At 35.5% G+C, this 19,543-nt stretch overlaps 1 protein-coding gene across 3 annotated transcripts in view; it reads right to left on the reverse strand.

The window, feature by feature from the left end:
* The window catches only part of LOC145686671 (uncharacterized), a 188,349-nt gene that overhangs the window by 122,952 nt on the left and 45,854 nt on the right, over positions 1–19,543 (reverse strand). For all 3 annotated transcript variants that reach the window (XM_081760181.1, XM_081760183.1, XM_081760182.1), the window contains exons 4-7: positions 17,956–18,403; positions 9,822–10,091; positions 4,608–4,694; positions 24–200 (exon numbers count right to left, since the gene is read on the reverse strand). In XM_081760181.1, the coding sequence (XP_081616307.1) occupies positions 24–200; positions 4,608–4,694; positions 9,822–10,091; positions 17,956–18,403 (982 nt within the window). The remainder of the gene's footprint in view (positions 1–23; positions 201–4,607; positions 4,695–9,821; positions 10,092–17,955; positions 18,404–19,543) is intronic.

Raw genomic sequence — 19,543 nt, forward strand, 5'->3', positions numbered from 1 at the left:
AAACTAGACGTTTGAATACTCACTCTTGTTCTCCATACTCGATCCTCTGGGATTTTTTCTTCTGTCATTGATTTCAGTACTAGGGTTCAGTCTTTTCCTCCTATCATGGATTTCATTATTAAGTTTATGTTTAATTTTCGTCCAATCATAGTTTCTCGTCAATGAAGTTTTCCTCAAAAATTCTTCTATCATCTCTCTGCCTAGAATCGAAGGAAATAACCTATTAAAATGTTTAATAAATCCCATTTTTTTTCTTTTAAAATACAGTCATACTGAACAGTACCAAGAAATGGTACCGTAAATTCTATGCGTAATTTTCCATATAGGAATGTAAATTTAGCCACTTCTCTGAATTGCATATCAGTACGTTTTGGCCAAATGCAACCATCAAGTTAGATGCATAGCTCTGAACACTGGTCACCTTCATAAATTGGACATTTTCTGAAGACGGAAGGATGGCCAAGTTAAACAGGTTTCCTGTACTTACAGAATACTATACTATTCAATGAAATATTTCATCTTTTGAGGTGTTTCTTATTGTTAAGAAGAAATATAAAATATTTCTCAAAACATGAAATATTTTATTAAATAGTATAGTATTCTATAAGTACAGGAAACCTCGTCGAACCATCTGATATCATAATTGATCCGAAGTCTTCAAATCAATTACGATAGCAGATGGTTGAACGAGGAACTATTCAAGAACAAATATACCTCAATAATATTCTTAAATACTAGTAAATTTGACAAAGAAATTTCAACAGATGGTCGGTCAATAGGTAATGCACAATTCTTAACTTTTTTAAAAATGACATTTTGCACATATAAGCTCAGGCTCCAGGCTCCATATATATATGATATTGGCTACAGACCAGGATCATTCAATATTATATATATATAATTCCTCTCTACATATTTGGTCCAGCGTTCTTTCCAACTCACAACGGCACCTTGAAAAAATTCTATATTTTGCTTTCGAAACAATCTTCAAACCTCTAAACGAGTAACTTGTCATCGTTTTCAAATGTTCTAGTATGTAGAAAATTCTTCAATCTACGAAACATGTAGAAATCTGAAGGTGTCAGTTAGAGACTGGGTAGGAGCTGGGTGAGGAATAAAAATCCACTGATATCTTGGAATTTGTGCTAGCGTCTGGTACGCAGTGTGCGATCTTGCATAGTTCTGATTACGTTTGATTTGAGTATCTTTTAAGCCCTGTCTTTTCTTATAATTGATCTCTGTAGCTTCTTTAAAGATTTATAGTATCTTTCCTTGTTGATGGAAGCATTTGTTTTATTTATTTTAATGTCCATGAAGATGAGTCTCTAAAGATGATGATCATGATTTTGTCTTTAGGAAGGGAAACCATTTTTTTGACTGGCGACGTTGTATGAGTCCATTGCATTGATTGATCCTTTGAAAAGGATCATAATGACAGACCCAAGTCTCGCTACCCGTTCTGACATCTTAGTAGGTGCTTGTGGTAAGGAGTCGATGAGGTCTACACAAATTTATTTTCAACTTTGCTTCATTTATCTTGTTAGGAGCTTTGACACCTATTTTGAACACTGTTTTCGATCGATATCGAAGATTTGAATGAAGCTGAAGAACACTTCTTTTCGAAATTAACAACCTTTTCGTCAAAATTGATAAGTCCGGCTTTTGAAAACTTCCTCCATACGAGCCTCATTTTGGTCTGTTGCTGCATAGGAGGATGTGCCTCGTCTCTCTCTATTACTAGCCAAAATTACACGTCTGAAAGTGCTTGAATTCGTTTATTGTGCTTCTATCTAGGGTTTCGTTTTCATACCGGATTTAAACAAGAACTCTATCACCAACCATCGTCAAAGTGTGATGTTTAATTCAGACTCCATATCTGAAAGGTATTTTAATTCTGATTGGAGATTTGAAAAGACGAATATCTTATTTATCAGCTACATAAGTCTTTTTGTTACAGGGCCTTATGAATTATTTATTGACTCTACCTTGTATTTTGAACTTTGAAAGATTCTGAAGGTAAAAGGAAAAAAAAATACTAATAAAAAGCTGGAGGAAACTGCCGAACACATTTATAGGTAGGAAAGCAAGCTGAGAAACAATACAACTGTGATAGAATAATAATAATAATAATAATAATAATAATAATAATAATAATAATAATAATAATAATAATAATAATAATAATAATAATAATAATAATAATAATAATAAAGAAAAAAACTTCAATCATTGATACTGCAAATTTAACTTAACCCAGCATCTCAAATTGCTGGGCTAAATTTAACCCCGCATCTCACGCACAGAGAACACGCGAAGAAATGAAAAGAAATCTTTCAGTTTTACGTCCCACGGTTATGCCCAAGGCTGAAGGAGACGGTGATTATGAGAGATGAGTGAAATGGTGGAATGAAGAAAGTGGGAGGAAACGGGACAACCACGAGAAAACCCACAAGCATGGTTAACTTATTTTGGTCAGTTGGATCGCAGAATAATATCCTTTCAGCACCAAGGTTATGCGAGATGCGGAATCACAATTTAAGGTGGAATTCAAACCTCCGTACTGCATTCAAATTTCCTGAAAACTCTCCCACTGGGAATCGAACCGAGAATCCCATGTACATTAGATTAGACTAGTGAGAATTGCTACATTTCACCAGTGTCTCTGGAGTTTACTAACTAATAGTTTTCATGCAAATTGCTGGTACATAATTTTAGTGCTCATTCCTTTTTCTATGTAAAAAATAAAATAAACACCGAACATTAGCTAGGCTTTGGGCTTGCTTATTAGAAAAGAACAACTGTTCTTTTAAAAAATAATAAAATGAAACAACTGGACTTTTTAACTTGATTCATCGCTTAGTAATGACAAAGATAAATATTTTTGCATGATTGTAGCCATCTTCTAATTCGTTCGAGTATACAATCTTTGCTCTTTTCCCAATAGCTACAAACCGTTCAGTACTATCAGTATCCTTAATTTCCTTAATTACCCATTTCAAAAATAATATTCCATTTATTTACCTAGTACATTCAACACTCTTCAAAAAATTCTTTGTTCTGTGCTTCATTTATTTCAATACTTCACTAAAACACTTCGCTAGATGCGTGTTTTATATTTACCAAAATTTTACTCTCGTAAAATGAAAAAAAGCTTAGTACTTCTATCTTCTTTTGTTCCCTGCTAATTCATACTACCTTCAGTTCTCAGTGTACAATAAAAAACTTGCAAGCCGTCATTGCAAGAGTCTGTGTTATCCGCAGGTATTTGTTCCACGTTTCTAAGCGGCAGAAACATTTTTGTACATTCTCTCGGTTTTGGTCGACATTTATCGGAACTTTTTCCTGGTGCATCAACTACCTTACTGGCTTACACTCAGATGAATAACGTAATTGTGAACGAAAAATTACACTGCAAAAGTGTTCCAGACTAAAGACGCTTCTCTGCATCTGCTTTTTCAAAGAAAATGTAGAGCAGGAAATAAGAATCTGTTCCCTTCGACAACTGTTTCTCAATCGCAATGAGACGAGACGCAGAGGTTTCTACTTAATTTTCTGTGGGAACTGGTTCATGGTAGAAACAAAACAACTCCATCTCTTGACACAAAAGAATGAAATACCAAGCAAAAGCGGGTAGTAATATTTTAAGTCTTATAAGCTCTTAACCTTAGAAAATGTCCTCATGTTTCAGAATCAAACGTCCGCATATTCTCCCTATTTATAGATATATTTGATGTTCTTTAAAAAACTATTAGTCAAAACAGAGCGAAAAAAAAAAAAAAAGATCCAGGACGCAGTGTCCGGGGCCTCCTTCAGACCATACCAATCCATCGAATAATTACATCGATTATTCCCAGATAACATTTAAAGCCGGTAAACATTGATACTAACCCTATTTAGTAACATCAGTATACATTACGCATACTAACAGAAATAAATACAGTAATCTGTTAACATAGAAGCAAACACACACATTCACGAATTACTGTAGGCATGACTTTTTTTGGAGCACGTAATTTGTATTATGTTAATAGATGCTGTTAGTATCAATTTAACTGCCATCCAGCGAGAATCAACATAATTCCTGGATGGGTTCGTAAAGCAGTATTGCTAATAGTTCAAAATTTGTCTACGATATTGCCATATCGCCAAATTTTGGTCTGACTTACTGCCTCATGGAAGGTACACAATTACACAGAATTTTTGTTTCATTTGGACCTGTAGAATAATATTCTGTGGTCAGTGGGCACTATTTTCACAACAACTGATATACGATTTTGATAGAGAACGTGTAAAAATACACGCAATCCCGTCAAGTGGGCTTTGTGGTATGTACGGAGACTTTTCTTGTTTCCTCTCACTTGCTTCAATTCCCCTAGTACATTCCTCATTATCATCTTCCTTAGACTTGGTGCATAATCGTGAGACGTTAAATTAAAAACCACGAAATTAGAACAGGTTTTCATTTATAAGATCTATTCGCTGAGTATGTAATTTTGTATCTACCTTCCTCCTTATATAGAATAAAAATACATTTTTTACTTTCCAATACATAAAAACACATTACGAAAGTTATGTTAGTACATTAGAAAGGAAAGCTCCGTTAATACCTGGAACTTTTTCTTCAGCAAGATACTGGGAGAAATACTGGAAAACTTTCTCTGCATCTTCAGGCACCCACTTTGTACGCAATTCACCTGTAATAGATATGACATGAAAATTAAGGGCAGAAAAGCACTACTGAGGAAATTATAGACAAGGCTTGAAAAATCTTGCCTGCAAATACTCGCCAGCCAAAAAATCCACTAGCCAAACACAGTGTTTGGTCTGGCTAGTGGATCTTTTGGCTGGCGAACATCCTTTTGCAGTTACAGTGTTTATACAAATAAAAATCACTTTGCAACACACTAAACATATTAATACATTTTTTATTTTGTTTATTGGCATATATCTTACCAAAAAAGTGACGTCTGCTATTTATTCTTGAATTCAAGCTTTTGATTGATCGGACTTTACTCGCCAAATGTTTAAAAAAAAAAAATCATTTTAATTTTTGGTTTTCTTTCATTCTACGTTACATGCACTCTTTGTTCATGTGTGAACCTCATTCGTGAGAACTACTGAGATAACGTACTTTCACATATATTTTTTATACGTCATGTACTCCAGCCAATAAGAGTACATGTGCAGACAAAATGAATAAAAATTTGTATGTAAAGACAGTTTCGAAATTTCATTTTACGCCTGGGTTCTAGACCCGTAGGCGAGGTTTCGTCAGGGAAGCAGGAAGAAAGACACGCCATTCTACAGCGTTACTTTTTGCTGAAGTATTTTTATTTATTTATTTATTTATTTTTTTAACGCCTTTGTGTAATATCTAAAATCTCACATATAAAAGTATACAATACATTGAATTAAATCATATGTGTGCTTTCTTTTCGATATTTTTCTCGGGATCATTGTATACATAGTTTCTTATGTTCTCTATAATAGAATCGAATTGCTGAAGTATATTGCTTTCAATGTAACTCCTATATTGTGGTTTATTGCGGTTGTTTGGGGTGAAGTTGGAAGAAGACTTCGTTCCGTTTGAATCACATCACAATTTGCATGGAAACAGCATTTATGTACGGATAGCTTTGTATTCATTCAGGATGTTAGCGAAGCTGTCAAAGGGCGGGCGCTGGACGGATTCCAAGTTCGATTCCCGAGCTTGTTTATTACATTGGTATCCTTTGCCCTTCGCAGTAATCATAATAAATATTCGTACACATTATTCGATTTTAATGTGATGAATTTGTTTATTGAGGTTTTCATACAATCATCACTGTTGCAGTTTAAGTCAATTAAATATTAGGACTCATTTAACGACCCCCTACCCCCTAAAAATTTACATAAAAATTCTATAATAACTTTCGTAAGACACACAATTTTGTCGAATATCTGTAAATTTTCCAGAGAATCTCCAATTGCCTCAAATGCTTACTGTTAAAATGGATTAAAATTGAGGGAGCGTGTTCTCATCAATTTTATGTAACATATTTTTATGAATGATTATTAACCGAATCAGATTCACACTTGTAAAGAACATTGTGTGTTTTGTCCGGAAACTTTCTCCTATAGTTTGGGGTTGAAATTAGTGTGAGGGAGGACCGCTCGTTTCAATAATGCACATAATAAATATTATTATTATTATTATTATTGATAATATAATAATAATAATAATAATAATAATAATAATAATAATAATAATAATAATAATAATAATAATAATAATAATAGTTGTTTATTATTAACAATAATAATATTAACATGATCATCAGGAGGAGGACGAGGATAAAATGGGAAAGAAAGCAATGCAGAAAGAAGGGAATAAGCGGTTTACTTTAGGCTCGTACATACACGAAATGCATACAAAATAACTGAAATCAATTCTCTTCTGCTGTCTTTCAATCAGCTGGAATAAACTGAAATTAACAATATCATGAATCATTAATATTGATTATGACTTTACATATTTCAAAAGGCCTGTATATATATTTCTCTCTGGCCTGTATATATATATATATATATATATATATATATATATATATATATATTAATTTTCACTTAAATTCTTCCTCCTCCATTTATTACTACAATACTGCTTTATCAAATTTCAAATTAACATTCGACTAATTAAGTTCTGTCATGTTACCAATAGAAGTTCTACAGCTGCTGTTAGTACTATATATGGAAGGCATCCAATATGCTAGGAAAACTAGGAGCATTTCCAACTGTCTCCGTACCCGCATTTCTCAACAATGAATTTTTCTGGAACTGTTTACTAAACCGCATTGAAAAATGGCTGAGAAGCATATTGATGTTTTGGTATTCTGTTTCTTTCCTTATATATATATATATATATAAAATCAAATTTAAAACTGAACTTTCATTTCAAAGAACTGAAACAATTAATTTAGTTTGATCATGCAAAAATGCTACGAAAAATGTTTAAATTATAATTTTCTGAATAGTTGGTCTGGTAGCAAAAATACAATCTATTAGGATATTTTGAAATAGTTAGAATAGATTGTTATATATATATATATTGTAATATCCTATATGATGTAAACAAACAATTCCACGCATCAGTGTTTACAAACACCACCACGTGGTTCGGCAAGAAGACTTCACACCGGAGGGACCTACAGTCACTTGCAGACGACGGCTTCTAGCCCCTCCCAGAGATCCTGTCTGCGACCTTACGGTCAAAGACTACCTATTTCTAACTTTTCATTAGAGATTATTTAGTATAGTATTTTGTGAAAATACTTTTATAGTGGAAAATTTTATAATGAAATTGGTAGTGGGAGTCGATTCTGGACACTCTTTTTATTAAATGCTCTACCTACAACCTATATGAGACAAAGTTTATATATATATATATATATATATATATATATATATATATATATATATATATATATATATATATAGGGTGTTTCAAAACAACACCGAAAACGTTTAGGAGGCGATTCCTGACACCACGACAAGACAAAACGTCTAGACCAACCTGGATGCACATATGCTTCCTTTCGGAGTTATAGGCCCATAGCTCCAAAACTATGAGACCTACCGTAGTCAGGTCAAGACTTCACTGAAGAACTAATATGTGCACTATCCAAATATCGAAGTTTCAGAATCCTGCGGTACTTCCGCAACAATTTTTATAGAGGTAGTTTGTGAGTACTTCAATTTATACCCCCGTAGCCCAACTCCTTCCATAAAAGTTGTTGTGAGTACTGCAGGGTTCTGAAACATGGGTTTTTGGATAGGGTACATATTAGTTCCTAAGTGAAGTCTTGACCTGACTACGGTAGGTTCCATAGTTTGGGAGCTATGGGTCTTTAAAATTCGTTTTTCTGTATTTCGGCAGCCTGTAACTCCGAAAGGAAGCATTTGTGCACGCAGGTTGCTCTATACTTTTTTGTCTTACCTTGGTGTTAGGAATCACCTCCCAAACGTTGTCGGTGTTGTTTTGAAACACCTTACATATATATATCGCAAACTCTCATAAAATTAACAACGAAGTTAGTAAGCCTTGTTCATGTTTGTATTAACAGCCAAATGATTAATTATCTCTAAATCCGATTATCCTTCATTAGTAGAACAACGCTTATTTAACCATTTCGGAAATGTAAGTAGTATTTATTTTGTTGTTTTAGCTTCACATGGAATTCCTTAACTAGGTAAATAATAATTTAAGATTCTACAGGTTTCGATTCTTCAGTGTCGTAGACGCAATTCCTTATGAGAAAAGAAGATAGTAACCTAATCACAAAACTTAAAGGTGATCCTTTAAAGAGGTACTCATGCACTACCTAATTGGTGTGCCTTTCAAGTTTTATGTCCACAACAGAATCGAAGGTCTTAGAACCTTACATTAACAATGTTTGCCTGTTTAAGGAATTCTACACGAAACTGAAGCGAAAATGTAATGTCATTTACATTTACCCGTTCTATTGATGAAGGTTAAGCGGATCGTTATCGGACACATTCAGAAGCAGTTAATTCTTTGGCTATTAATGCAAACATGAAAGTTAGTTACTCCGATGTTAATTTAAATAAACGTTCCTTACGTTCTATAATTGCAATATTATTTAAAAATCTACACTAACCGAAAAAAAATTATATACAGGGTGTCTCAAAAGTCCTTTGACATAGGGTAACTCTGTTATTATCAGAGCAACAAGAAACTGTAAGAGGGAAAAACTGCCTCCAAATATGACGTTTTCAATCTAAAGTGAAGGAATTTTCTAAATTGGACGAGCCGTTTGGGCTGTACACTCTTTATGCGCCCGATGTTAAATAAAAATGAAACGTTGTCAGTTACCTGGACCCACAACATACGTGAATGAAGTTACTGTCTGTTATGCTAACGTGTTGATGGCCAGCCGCCATTTCAAACATGTCCCCATTCACCATACTTTTACAAAATTTGTCCACCTCCTGTCTCATCCTTCCCTCCAGCCTTAAGTAAATGGCAACATTGCATTTTCACTTAACATTGGGCGCATAAAGAGTGTACATACAAAACGGCTCGTCCAATTTAAAAAATTCCTTCACTTTAGATTGAAAACGTCAAACTTGGGGACCGTTTCCCCTCTTACATTTTGTTGTAACTCTGATAATAATAATAATAATAATAATAATAGATTTACCCTAAGTCAGGGACTTTTGAGACACCCTGTATATCTTACTTAAACACTGCGAAAAATCATTATTAAATCATAACTTTTTAATTCTTCGTATTCGAATATTTAACAAGCTGTCAATTTAGTCACCCACACAGTATGGAAATTAAGGCTCTTCTATATCAATATTTTTTAAATACTTGAATCATGAATAGAAATTTTAGAAAAATTCAGAATTCCTCCGTTTTAAGTTAAAAGATGTATAATATATAACGGTATGGTACTGGAACATATACGTGGAACATATACTGGCCTTAATGACCTAGAATCCAGGAAAGAAACGAAATCATGTTAGTGCAGATTCTATTGAAATCAAAATCTAAAGTAAGTGATATCGATAAAAATTCTATGAGCAAAATTTCACTGAACAGTGCAAGGAACTTTTGCGCAATGTATGTATCTCTTTATTTACCGATCTTTTACTGTGTTTTCTATTCATCGTTTAATCTTTTTTTTATTTATTTATCTATTTCTGCAACAATGTTGAAGTTCAGAAACTAAAAGCATTTATATCCTTACATCAACATGCTTCGGTTTCATTTATTACACTGCATACAAATAGAGAGATTATTTTAAAAATATGAATACCTTGGGTCTGTTTGTTTGAACTACATTCATTCTCCTGATTCGAGGCTTCTTCCACATTCAAAACTCCAGCAAGACTCCTAGTAGTTCTTGTACTTCTATCAGAATTTTGATCAACGAATAGTATCTGGGTTTCCATTTCACTGTTAAAATTCATTGGTTCTTCTTTCGGCACCCAGGACACTTCTAAATGATCTAGTGGCTCGATGGTTTCAAAACAGTCTTCTGCATCATCTCTGTTATCCATAGCAATTTCTGAATCCGATGGAGTGCCTGTTAATAGAAAAGTAATTAATAGACATTTACGTATAACTGACAAAATGCATCATCTTATATAGTATGTTCCGAGGGACCTACAAATTTGACCCCACGTCCCTCGTATACTATTCTTTACTACGATACGGGTAATTACATGGCTATGGTTGAGCGAAATTGTATATATATATATATATATATATATATATATATATATATATATATATATATATATATATATATAGATAGATAGATAGATAGATAGATAGATAGGTAGATATAGATATATGAAGGACAGACCGAGAGAGGGGGCCAAGCCACAAAAACTAAATTCCGACAAATCAAAGGGTAAAGTTTACGACAAATAACTGTAAATTTTCCTCTGTGAAGGTGGTTCTTTTATTTTTGCACACCGCTCTACAGACATCTGTGCAACTTATAACCTGTAATACATGATGTAAAGTGTGTTTTATAGAGAGTAATAAACGAATATTACTAATGTAACGGAAATATTTTGCAGTGTTGATATCTAAGTTTATTTAATACAAACTAAATACAATAAGTTAGGTTAGATTTGTTACCTAACCTAACCTACATTCACCAAATTGTTCGTGTTATGGTCTGATTTCAGTAGAATGGATGGTACACGGGTAGAATAAATGGCATCACTTTTATCAGATCAACATACTTCAGATAGTTGATCTTCCTACCATCAGGAAAGTTGATCTTCCATCCATCCAAGCTGTCCAACAGAGTCCATACATCATCCGTAGCGGACACAATATATTTGTTCCTTGTGCCTGGATGTTTCTGGAACACACGAAGTTTCCTCCATACCTTAACTGATAAGTAGGTACATTTAACCAAGATTAACCCAGGTTCAGTAGCCGATGCTCTGAAAGCAGTCATTTTCACCTTGCTGCCAGTTTCATCCACTATGTCTTTGAATAACAATTTGGAAATGGATTGTATATCTTTCATTATCAGATGACATGAGTATTACATGAAATGGATCCTGCACTCTGGCTCTTTCAACAAGATTGTACCACAAGATCGTTCAGAAATGTACATATGACTTGTTTTCCTAATTTTTTCTCGATAACCGCAAAATCAGCATCACACGGCATAAAGGTATGGCTTGGAACCAAGTAGTAGTAACATATTTCTTCAGACTTGTGTGAATGAAACAGAACGTAATACAACAAGAAAATGGTAGGTTTTTTTTTTTTTTTCTTTCTTCAAAGCAGCAGTCCTAAAAGAAACATAGTTTTATCTTGTGTGTAGAACATGGCACGGATTCAGAAGAAATTCCAGCAAGTAGGATCCGATTTCAGATGAACCACGGAATGCTAGCCACATACACATGTATACATTTTTCATATTGCATTGCTGTTCACTGTTTCATTTTTTTTTTTTTTTTTTTTTTTAACCAACATTTCGTTTCCGCATTTAACACTTGTTTACGAACTTTTGTTGCAGTTGTGTTTGGAAGCGTGCTACGAGGCTCTGCCATCTTTTTCTTTACAAGCAAACATGTCTTCTGATTGGCCGTTATAGCTGGACTGTGGTTTAACCCCTTCTCTCAGAACATGAGTTGTGCCGCAAGCCGTCACATATTTTCATTCCTATTTTTGAAGACACAGGGAACAAATTACAGACACACTTAGTTCGGAAACTGATAAGACAGATGACAGAGCAATGTATTTCCGCTATAATCTCATTTTTCGTCGGAGTGTGGTTTGCACACTCCCTCGGTCAGCCCTGCATATATATATATATATATATATATATATATATATAGAGAGAGAGAGAGAGAGAGAGAGAGAGAGGGAGAGAGAGGGAGAGAGAGAGAGAGAGAGAGAGAGAAAGTATACGAGGGTCGGATGCTTCAGAAAGAATCATTTCTGATCTACAATTTTTTTCTGTTAGAAAATGAGGTTACGTTATCTAATGTTATCCAATTACTCTTATTAGGTGGAACTGGAAGCCAGAATTAAACCATCTGAAATGAGCAGCGCATCGCCGATTGTGCAATGAATCGGTATCTCTTCCGAAGGAGTTGCACAGCCAAATAGAATCATGACAACCTGCAAAACACCTTGCAGGACAATGCCCCAGTGAAGTTACAAGTGAATGAAGTAAAACGTGAACGACAGACCCTCAATGAACCTCTAACCGAACGCCAGCGGAATGTTTCCACTGATATCGCCATCACGAAAGTATACACGACATGGCCATTTCGGATCCCCGACTAACGCTAACTATTGCAACACGTCTAGGCATTTCCAAGGTGTACATACATATCACTAGTCGCGACCATTTGGATACAATACAGGAGTGCAAACGATGAAGATTTTCTAAGCAGGCTTTTGACTCAGGATGAAATAATTTCACGATTTCAGGCCACAGGAAAAAACAGCAGTCATGCCACAAAAAACATCCTCCTTTTCCGCCAAGTTAGTTTTGTTGCTAATTTACGTGGAGAAAAGTGATGGCATCAGTTATGTAGTTCTCATTCATTTCCTGCTCACAGGACAGACCATTAATGCAAACTATTACTCAAACCTGCTGCAGTGCCTACGAAACGAGCAAGTAAATGAGCTTCCTCGTGGCTAAACAGCGTACGTGCCTTTGGCATACGAGACCCGGATTCGATTCCCGGAAGGACCTTATGTGGTTCATATTCCAAGTTAAGTTGTAGATCCTTATCTCATATGACCTCCCTGCTGAAAGGAACGCAAAATTGAAATCAAATTAAATTAAAAGATAGTTACGCACCTTGACCAACTAGAACACGGTGTTCGCCTTCTTCATGATAACCCACCGTTCCATCCTGCTCGCCAGACATTCCAGCAACTATGTGTATTTCGTTATCAATTGATACCCCCACTGCCTTATTCACCCGAATTGGCTTCTTCAGATTATCATTTCTCGCCACGCGGGCAGAACTGAAGAGTAAGAAATTTCTATACAGGAAAGACTGTTATGGATTCTGTAAAAAACTTAAAGCACCACTAGGAAAGTGCATAGTGCTGGGAAAGGGACTATGCAGAACGCAAATAAAATTTTTAGCTCGGTACCCAGTCTACTTTCGTCACTGGAAACTTTCAGCTGACTCTCTTCCATATAAAGGGAGAACCATCTACCTTATAATATACCCTTGAACTTTTAAACTAATGGACAAAACACGCTGAAATTTTGTATCCTACAAATATCGGGAGGGGGGACATTGGCACACATTGTGATACCACAAGGTTAATAGTGTTGCCAGTCAACAAAGTTGTAACTTTTCAAATGGCACTACGTCAAATTATTACATATTTCAAATCTACATGTTAAAAGAAAACTTACAATGTCACATTTGTTATTTAGTGTTGCAAACTAAAGACGCTACAGTACCTCAAATATTAAAATTTTGGTTGCCTCTACAGCAGCAGTAGTAACGAAAATGAGACATACAGGACAATGCACATCAAAGTACTATAGTGTCTAAATACTATGGTAATTATATGACGGATTTCGAATGAATACGAACAAAATTACAAGACATTGAAAATTTGACTTTTTTCAATAGCCTTTATTTTGAGAAGCTGCTTAGATAAATATCTCATCAAATTGCATAGATAGTTTTCAATAGACGTGAAAATCACAATGCCATTTACGGCAATTTGATACTTCCAACAGTTTTGTAGAGATGGTAAAGTTTACAACACTGCTTAGAATGATCTAATTCGGGAACTTGTAATTACACCTAACAAAAGAAGCAAAGTAGTCAATTAAAAAAAAAAAAAAAAAAAAAAAAAAAAAAAAAAAAAAAAAAAAAAACTCCACAAATGTATCATTTTAAACAATATATCAAATTTTACCACTTTTTTATATCTCTTGATCGGTTCGAGATATCAAACTGCTGTAAATGGCACTATGATCTTTACGTCAATTCAAAATAATGTACGTAATTCGATGTGATACTTATCTAAACACTCTTTGAAATGAAGTCCTTTAAAAGAAATGAAATTTTCAATTCCATGTAACTTTGTTTCTACTTATTCGAAATACGTCATAAGATGACCATAGCATTCAATATTAAATTTCGTTGAATGTGCATCACTACCCTGGCCGTCTTACTTGCACTATTACTGCTGTAGAACACTCCAAAATTTTGCTGTTTTTCGATGCTTGTGATACTGCGGTGTCCGTAATTGGAAACGCTGAATAATACATGTAACATTCAAAGTTTTCGTTTAACATGTCAATTTGAAATACTATGTAACAATCTGATGTAGTGCCATTTGATGAAAATACAGCTTTATGTTGAGATTGGCAACACTTATCCTTGAGGTATAACAGAGTATGCCAAACAATGTACCCTTGTCGATATTTGAACATTTTTTTTTTCATTAGTTTAAGGGCGTATCAAAATAAACGGTTCAACCTGTATATAAATAGATTGATAGATACTAATCAATTTAAATTGAAACATTTCAAAAAATAGAACTTACCAGATTAATATGGCGTTAGACCATCTTTAGTTCTCAGAACAACACTGATGCGACGTGTAAAAGAGTCATATATCATGAAGAGGAATGATGCATTGTACTGGAATATTACTCATTTCACATACAATGCATCTTCTGTTCCATCACAGAGAATGGAAGCGCAAATTTGAGCAGGATTTCTCTGTCGTAAATGGACCATTGATGTTTAATTATGTTGAAGTCCGGGGATTGAGTGGGACAGGAGATGTTCAACCTCATCCCGATATTCTCAAACCATGTTATAACAGCTCCAACTGTGTAAATTGTTACATAGTCTTCTTGGAATGTGGCGTCATTGGCCAGAAATAACATCTAGAATATAAGATGCACATGATTCCCTAAAAGGGGACACTTATGAGCAGTGATGTGACCGATACGCGTCAGCATAGAACCCACTAAAACCAAGGATACTGCAATTCAAATCATCACAGAGTCACCACTATATTTCGCGGTTGGGCGGAAACATTGTGGGTCATACGCTTCTTTTGGTGTCCAATACACACGAACACAGTCTGTGGTTGGAAATAAGGTGAATAATGATTCATCCAATAATATCACACGTTTCTAGTCATCAGCGGGCAATGTTGTGTTAGCGGCATCATTGGTGTAGTGCCAAAGCGTTATGATCCCGTGTCAGCGGTTTCCCTCGTGCAACAAAATCCCATATGTTCATGGATTATGAGGATTTTAGGATTTAGACTTCTGGGCTTTCGGCATCTATCACCATGTTAGCCCATCACGTATGAGGGATGACGTCCTTCGGCGAGTAGACTATCTGGGAAAAGGGAAAGAAAGCGGCCTAAGTTAGGTACCACCCCCGCATTTGACTGGTGTGAATGAGGAAAACTCAGGAAAACCTCGTTCAGGATGGCTGGCCTGAAAAAGCATTTGACACTTTTTCGACCAAGTGCCCCCACCGGGAATCGAATCCGGGACAGCTCGCACCGAATTAATGTTTGGCGATATTTGTCATTGAGGGTGTTCTATCAAAAACATGTCAGATATTTGGGCTGGCAAGGTTACGCTGCTCGAGCTGTTCGTGATTATGTGTTAGGGCAAACTACGTACTACGTGAGAAGCAGCAGAACGGCAGTACGCAGTGAACTGAGCAGACGGTGATAGCCTAAAATGGGCGATCTCTCTTGATTTCGATAGACGGTAAATTGGTGGTGCTCGATTATGTGATGCAAGCATGACGAACGTGGGAAATGTGTTAGGTGTGTCTCGAGGGATAGTGTCCAAGGTGAGGCCTATAAAACTCACACCTAACAAAATCCGCAAAGAGGAACAATGCTCGGAAGAAAATCTTCAGTGACAGGTCCTGCCGAGTATTGACACTCAAAACCATAGTGCCACTGCGGTGCAAGTGACGAACAAACTCAAACTGCACCTCTCATAACCTGTGTCGACAATCAAATTTTGCCGCGTGGGCATATAGGGTCTCAATGCACAGGTGAAAACGCTGACAAGAGGTCACGACCCCAATGGCGCCCTGAACATGCAATATGGACCATGTTGACTGGAAATGTGTGATATGGCCGAATGAATCATTGTTCACCTTATTTCAAGCCGCAAGTCGTGTTTACATGTGGCAAAGCCCGAAGAAGCGTATGATCAAAGTGGGTGTGCCTAACCATGAAATATAGCAGTAGCTCTGTAATGCTGTGAGCTACAATGTCCTGGTTTTCAGTTCTATGCTGGCGTTTACCAATTGTGTCACTATTCGCGATTATGTCGCCATTTAAGGGGACCATGTAAATATATGTTCCAGATGTTGTTTCCGAGGTAATGAAAACATTATTCGAGGATGACTATGTGTCGATTTACGCTGCTGGAACTGTTGCGGCATGGCTTAAAGAAATCAAGTTGAAGTTAAACACTTTCTCTGGTCCGTTGCGAGACACGAATCCGTCGCCCACATTTCGACCTCAATCCTCTCACGTAATTGAGTAATACACTGCAAGCGGAATTGTGTAATATTCCTTTTGCTACTACTTACAACCTGTGACTCCAGTTCATGTCCCATCAAAGCTGTTCAGATGGTAGAAGATGGTCCAATGACATATTAATCTGTTAAGTTGCACTTTTAGAAGCTGTTTCTTCTATTTTGATAACCATTTATATATCTATATCTATCTACCTATTTATCTCTCTCTCTCTCTCTCTCTCTCTCTCTCTCTCTATATATATATATATATATATATATATATATATATATATATATATATATATATATATATCTTTAACGAACTCTATGGTAAACACTTTTCCTGATTAATCTAGTGAACACGTGTATGGCTCGGACACTTCTTGCAACCAATTAAACGTGTTATGCAAGGTATTCCTGTATTACTTTATTAACAATCAATATTTTATTACCATCATTTATACATATATATATAGATGGTCTAGTGGCTAGCATGTTTGACTTCGGTTTGCGTGGTTCCGGGTTTGATTCCCAGTGGTGATACAGTTGAACGACCAAAGTGGTTTGATTTTCAATATAATCAAGTAGGTCCATGTCTCCTTTACCCTAGCAGGCAAAATCGTGGGACGTTAAACTAAATCCAACCAAACCAAAAATCTTACTCGTCATACAGGTATCACACATTATAGACTATAGGTTATCCAGATATTACTTTTCCGTTATCCGGATATTATCTCGTTATCTACATATTATTCGTTTTCCATCATTCGGGTCTTATCTGTTGTTTGGATAGTATTAGTTTCTTAAAAAACGGATAACATATTATGCGGATATTTTGTCCATCCCTAATACTACACAATCCTCAGCCTCACTAAGACCCGCTTTTTGTTTTATGTGGGTTGCTTTATAGCTTTAATAATAATATTTCATTAATTAGGTTTATTATTATTACAGAAAATTTATATTAGATACTTAATGGAATCACATTTTACCATTTCGGTAAAGTGATTTTCTCACTCAATTTATCGATACTGGAACAATAACCTTTGGTCAGTGAAAATAACATGAGTCATTTTAAATCCACGAAGATCAATTGGAGCACGTTCTGATCTGAGATGCGTGTTCAATCTTGATCACCGTCAATATTCACTTCTGGATTTCAATCCACAGTCTTATACTTTAATTGAAGTACCTCTAAAATTATCTAGAGTGCATTTCGAAAGTTAACTTAACAGCACTATTGGGCAAATATATACCAAACTAAAATAAAACTTTTTTTTTTTTTTTTTTTTTTTGTCATGGTTAAATTTATGTGAAAATACAAGAAATATAATCGAACGAAAACACCATTTTCTTGTTGAAAGACAAAAACCTACTTCAAGAATATACTCAAGAAAGATCAAAGAGGACAATTAAATACCTCGTACAAACACTGTATTACTATTGGTTATAATAGATTGGCCAAATTCATCTGAAACATTAGACCCATCAATGACGGGATTGTCCTCTCCTGATTCAAACTGGTTCGCCACAGTTTCCTCCATCTCTTCACTGAACATAACTGGCTCTGGCTTGATTACCACTTGTTCAATTGCTCCTCTTGCTGCTGGCTCAGCAGCAGGTATATTTGTTGCAGAAGCTGGGTTGCTCGCCTCGGCAGTCTCTAATTGCATTGAATTACTTTCGGTTCTCATCCTCCTGGGCTCCAACGTTTCTGAACTCGAAGTTTCATGTGCTGGTGGTACTACATTGGATTCATCTACTGTGCCCACTGGACGTGACGAAGTCGCCTGGGAAGAATCAACAGGAACTCGTCGTGGAGCAGCGGAAGACCGTGTGACGTGGGTTCGTGATCGTTCTGACGAGGACTGTTAATAAAGACAAACAACAGAAATTAGAAATCAGTCACATTTTAAAATAAATCATTGGGAAAGAACAATCAGTGTTATTTTCTCAAAGATGATTTTAGTTACTTGTTTAAAAAAAAAAAAAAAAAGTTTTCTGTAAAGTTAAATCAAGAAAGAGATGCAAGAGACTAAGGCAATGTGGAACGAGAACTACGGTTTAGAGTCGATCACTGTAGTGCATTCGATCCTTCTCATCGGAAATTGAACTTGCTACCTCGAGCACAAAAGGCACAAAAGACCACTATAGCAGCAAGGAGGGAAAAGGAAATCAAAAATTAATCTTTGTAAAATGATGAGAACCATTCACTAACTTGCTTGTGGAACTGGAACGGTTTCGAGTACCTACGCCATTTTTTAAAAAATACTCTGATTTATCTACGGAATTATTTTCCAGTTTTCTTTGGAATGAACTGAAAATTTAATGGTTTGATTTTACCGATTTCTTCAACTCAGTTGCATATCCCTCCAGTTCTCAAAGGTCCGCAGACCCCTGCGGGTACGCGGGACCTAGCCAGGTGGTCCGCGATGCCTTAAAATTGAAATTGTTGTAATAAAATGGAACTTACAATTGCTATACACGAAGTATTTTTTCAATCACAAAAAAGAAAGCAATTAGAAATTATACCTACATTTGTAAATATAAATGTTTATGTGCATTACTAAAACATTCTATCTTGAAGCCGCTCAACCGTTATATAGGACTATTTGAAGTGAGAGAAATTCCTTCTTTGTTAGGGCACTTTTTCAAAAGCAGTTGTACATTAACTGCACGACCTCTTGGAATTTCATGGATTTAATGGTTTGATTTTACTGATTTCTTCTTTAATTCTAGTTAAACATCCCCTACCCATTGATTTCTATGGGGAATTATTTTTCTATTTTCTTTGAAATGGACTGGAATTTTAATTTTTTGATGAGTACTGGCGGTCAAGTAGGTCACCTGCCTTTCTGTTTACAAACATTCCCATGATCATATCTCCATTACTATGTGCAGTAGAAGCATGAGACAAACGGTGTTGTGTTTCTCCGCGAGTCCTTTCACGTGATTTATGTTTTTGTCTATCGTTTCATTACAAAAATTTTACTTCGTTTCTGACATCC

The sequence above is a fragment of the Thermobia domestica genome, chromosome 5 (genome assembly GCF_964235325.1).
Source record: "Thermobia domestica chromosome 5, izTheDome1.hap1.1, whole genome shotgun sequence".
Classification (NCBI taxonomy): Eukaryota; Metazoa; Arthropoda; class Insecta; order Zygentoma; family Lepismatidae; genus Thermobia; species Thermobia domestica.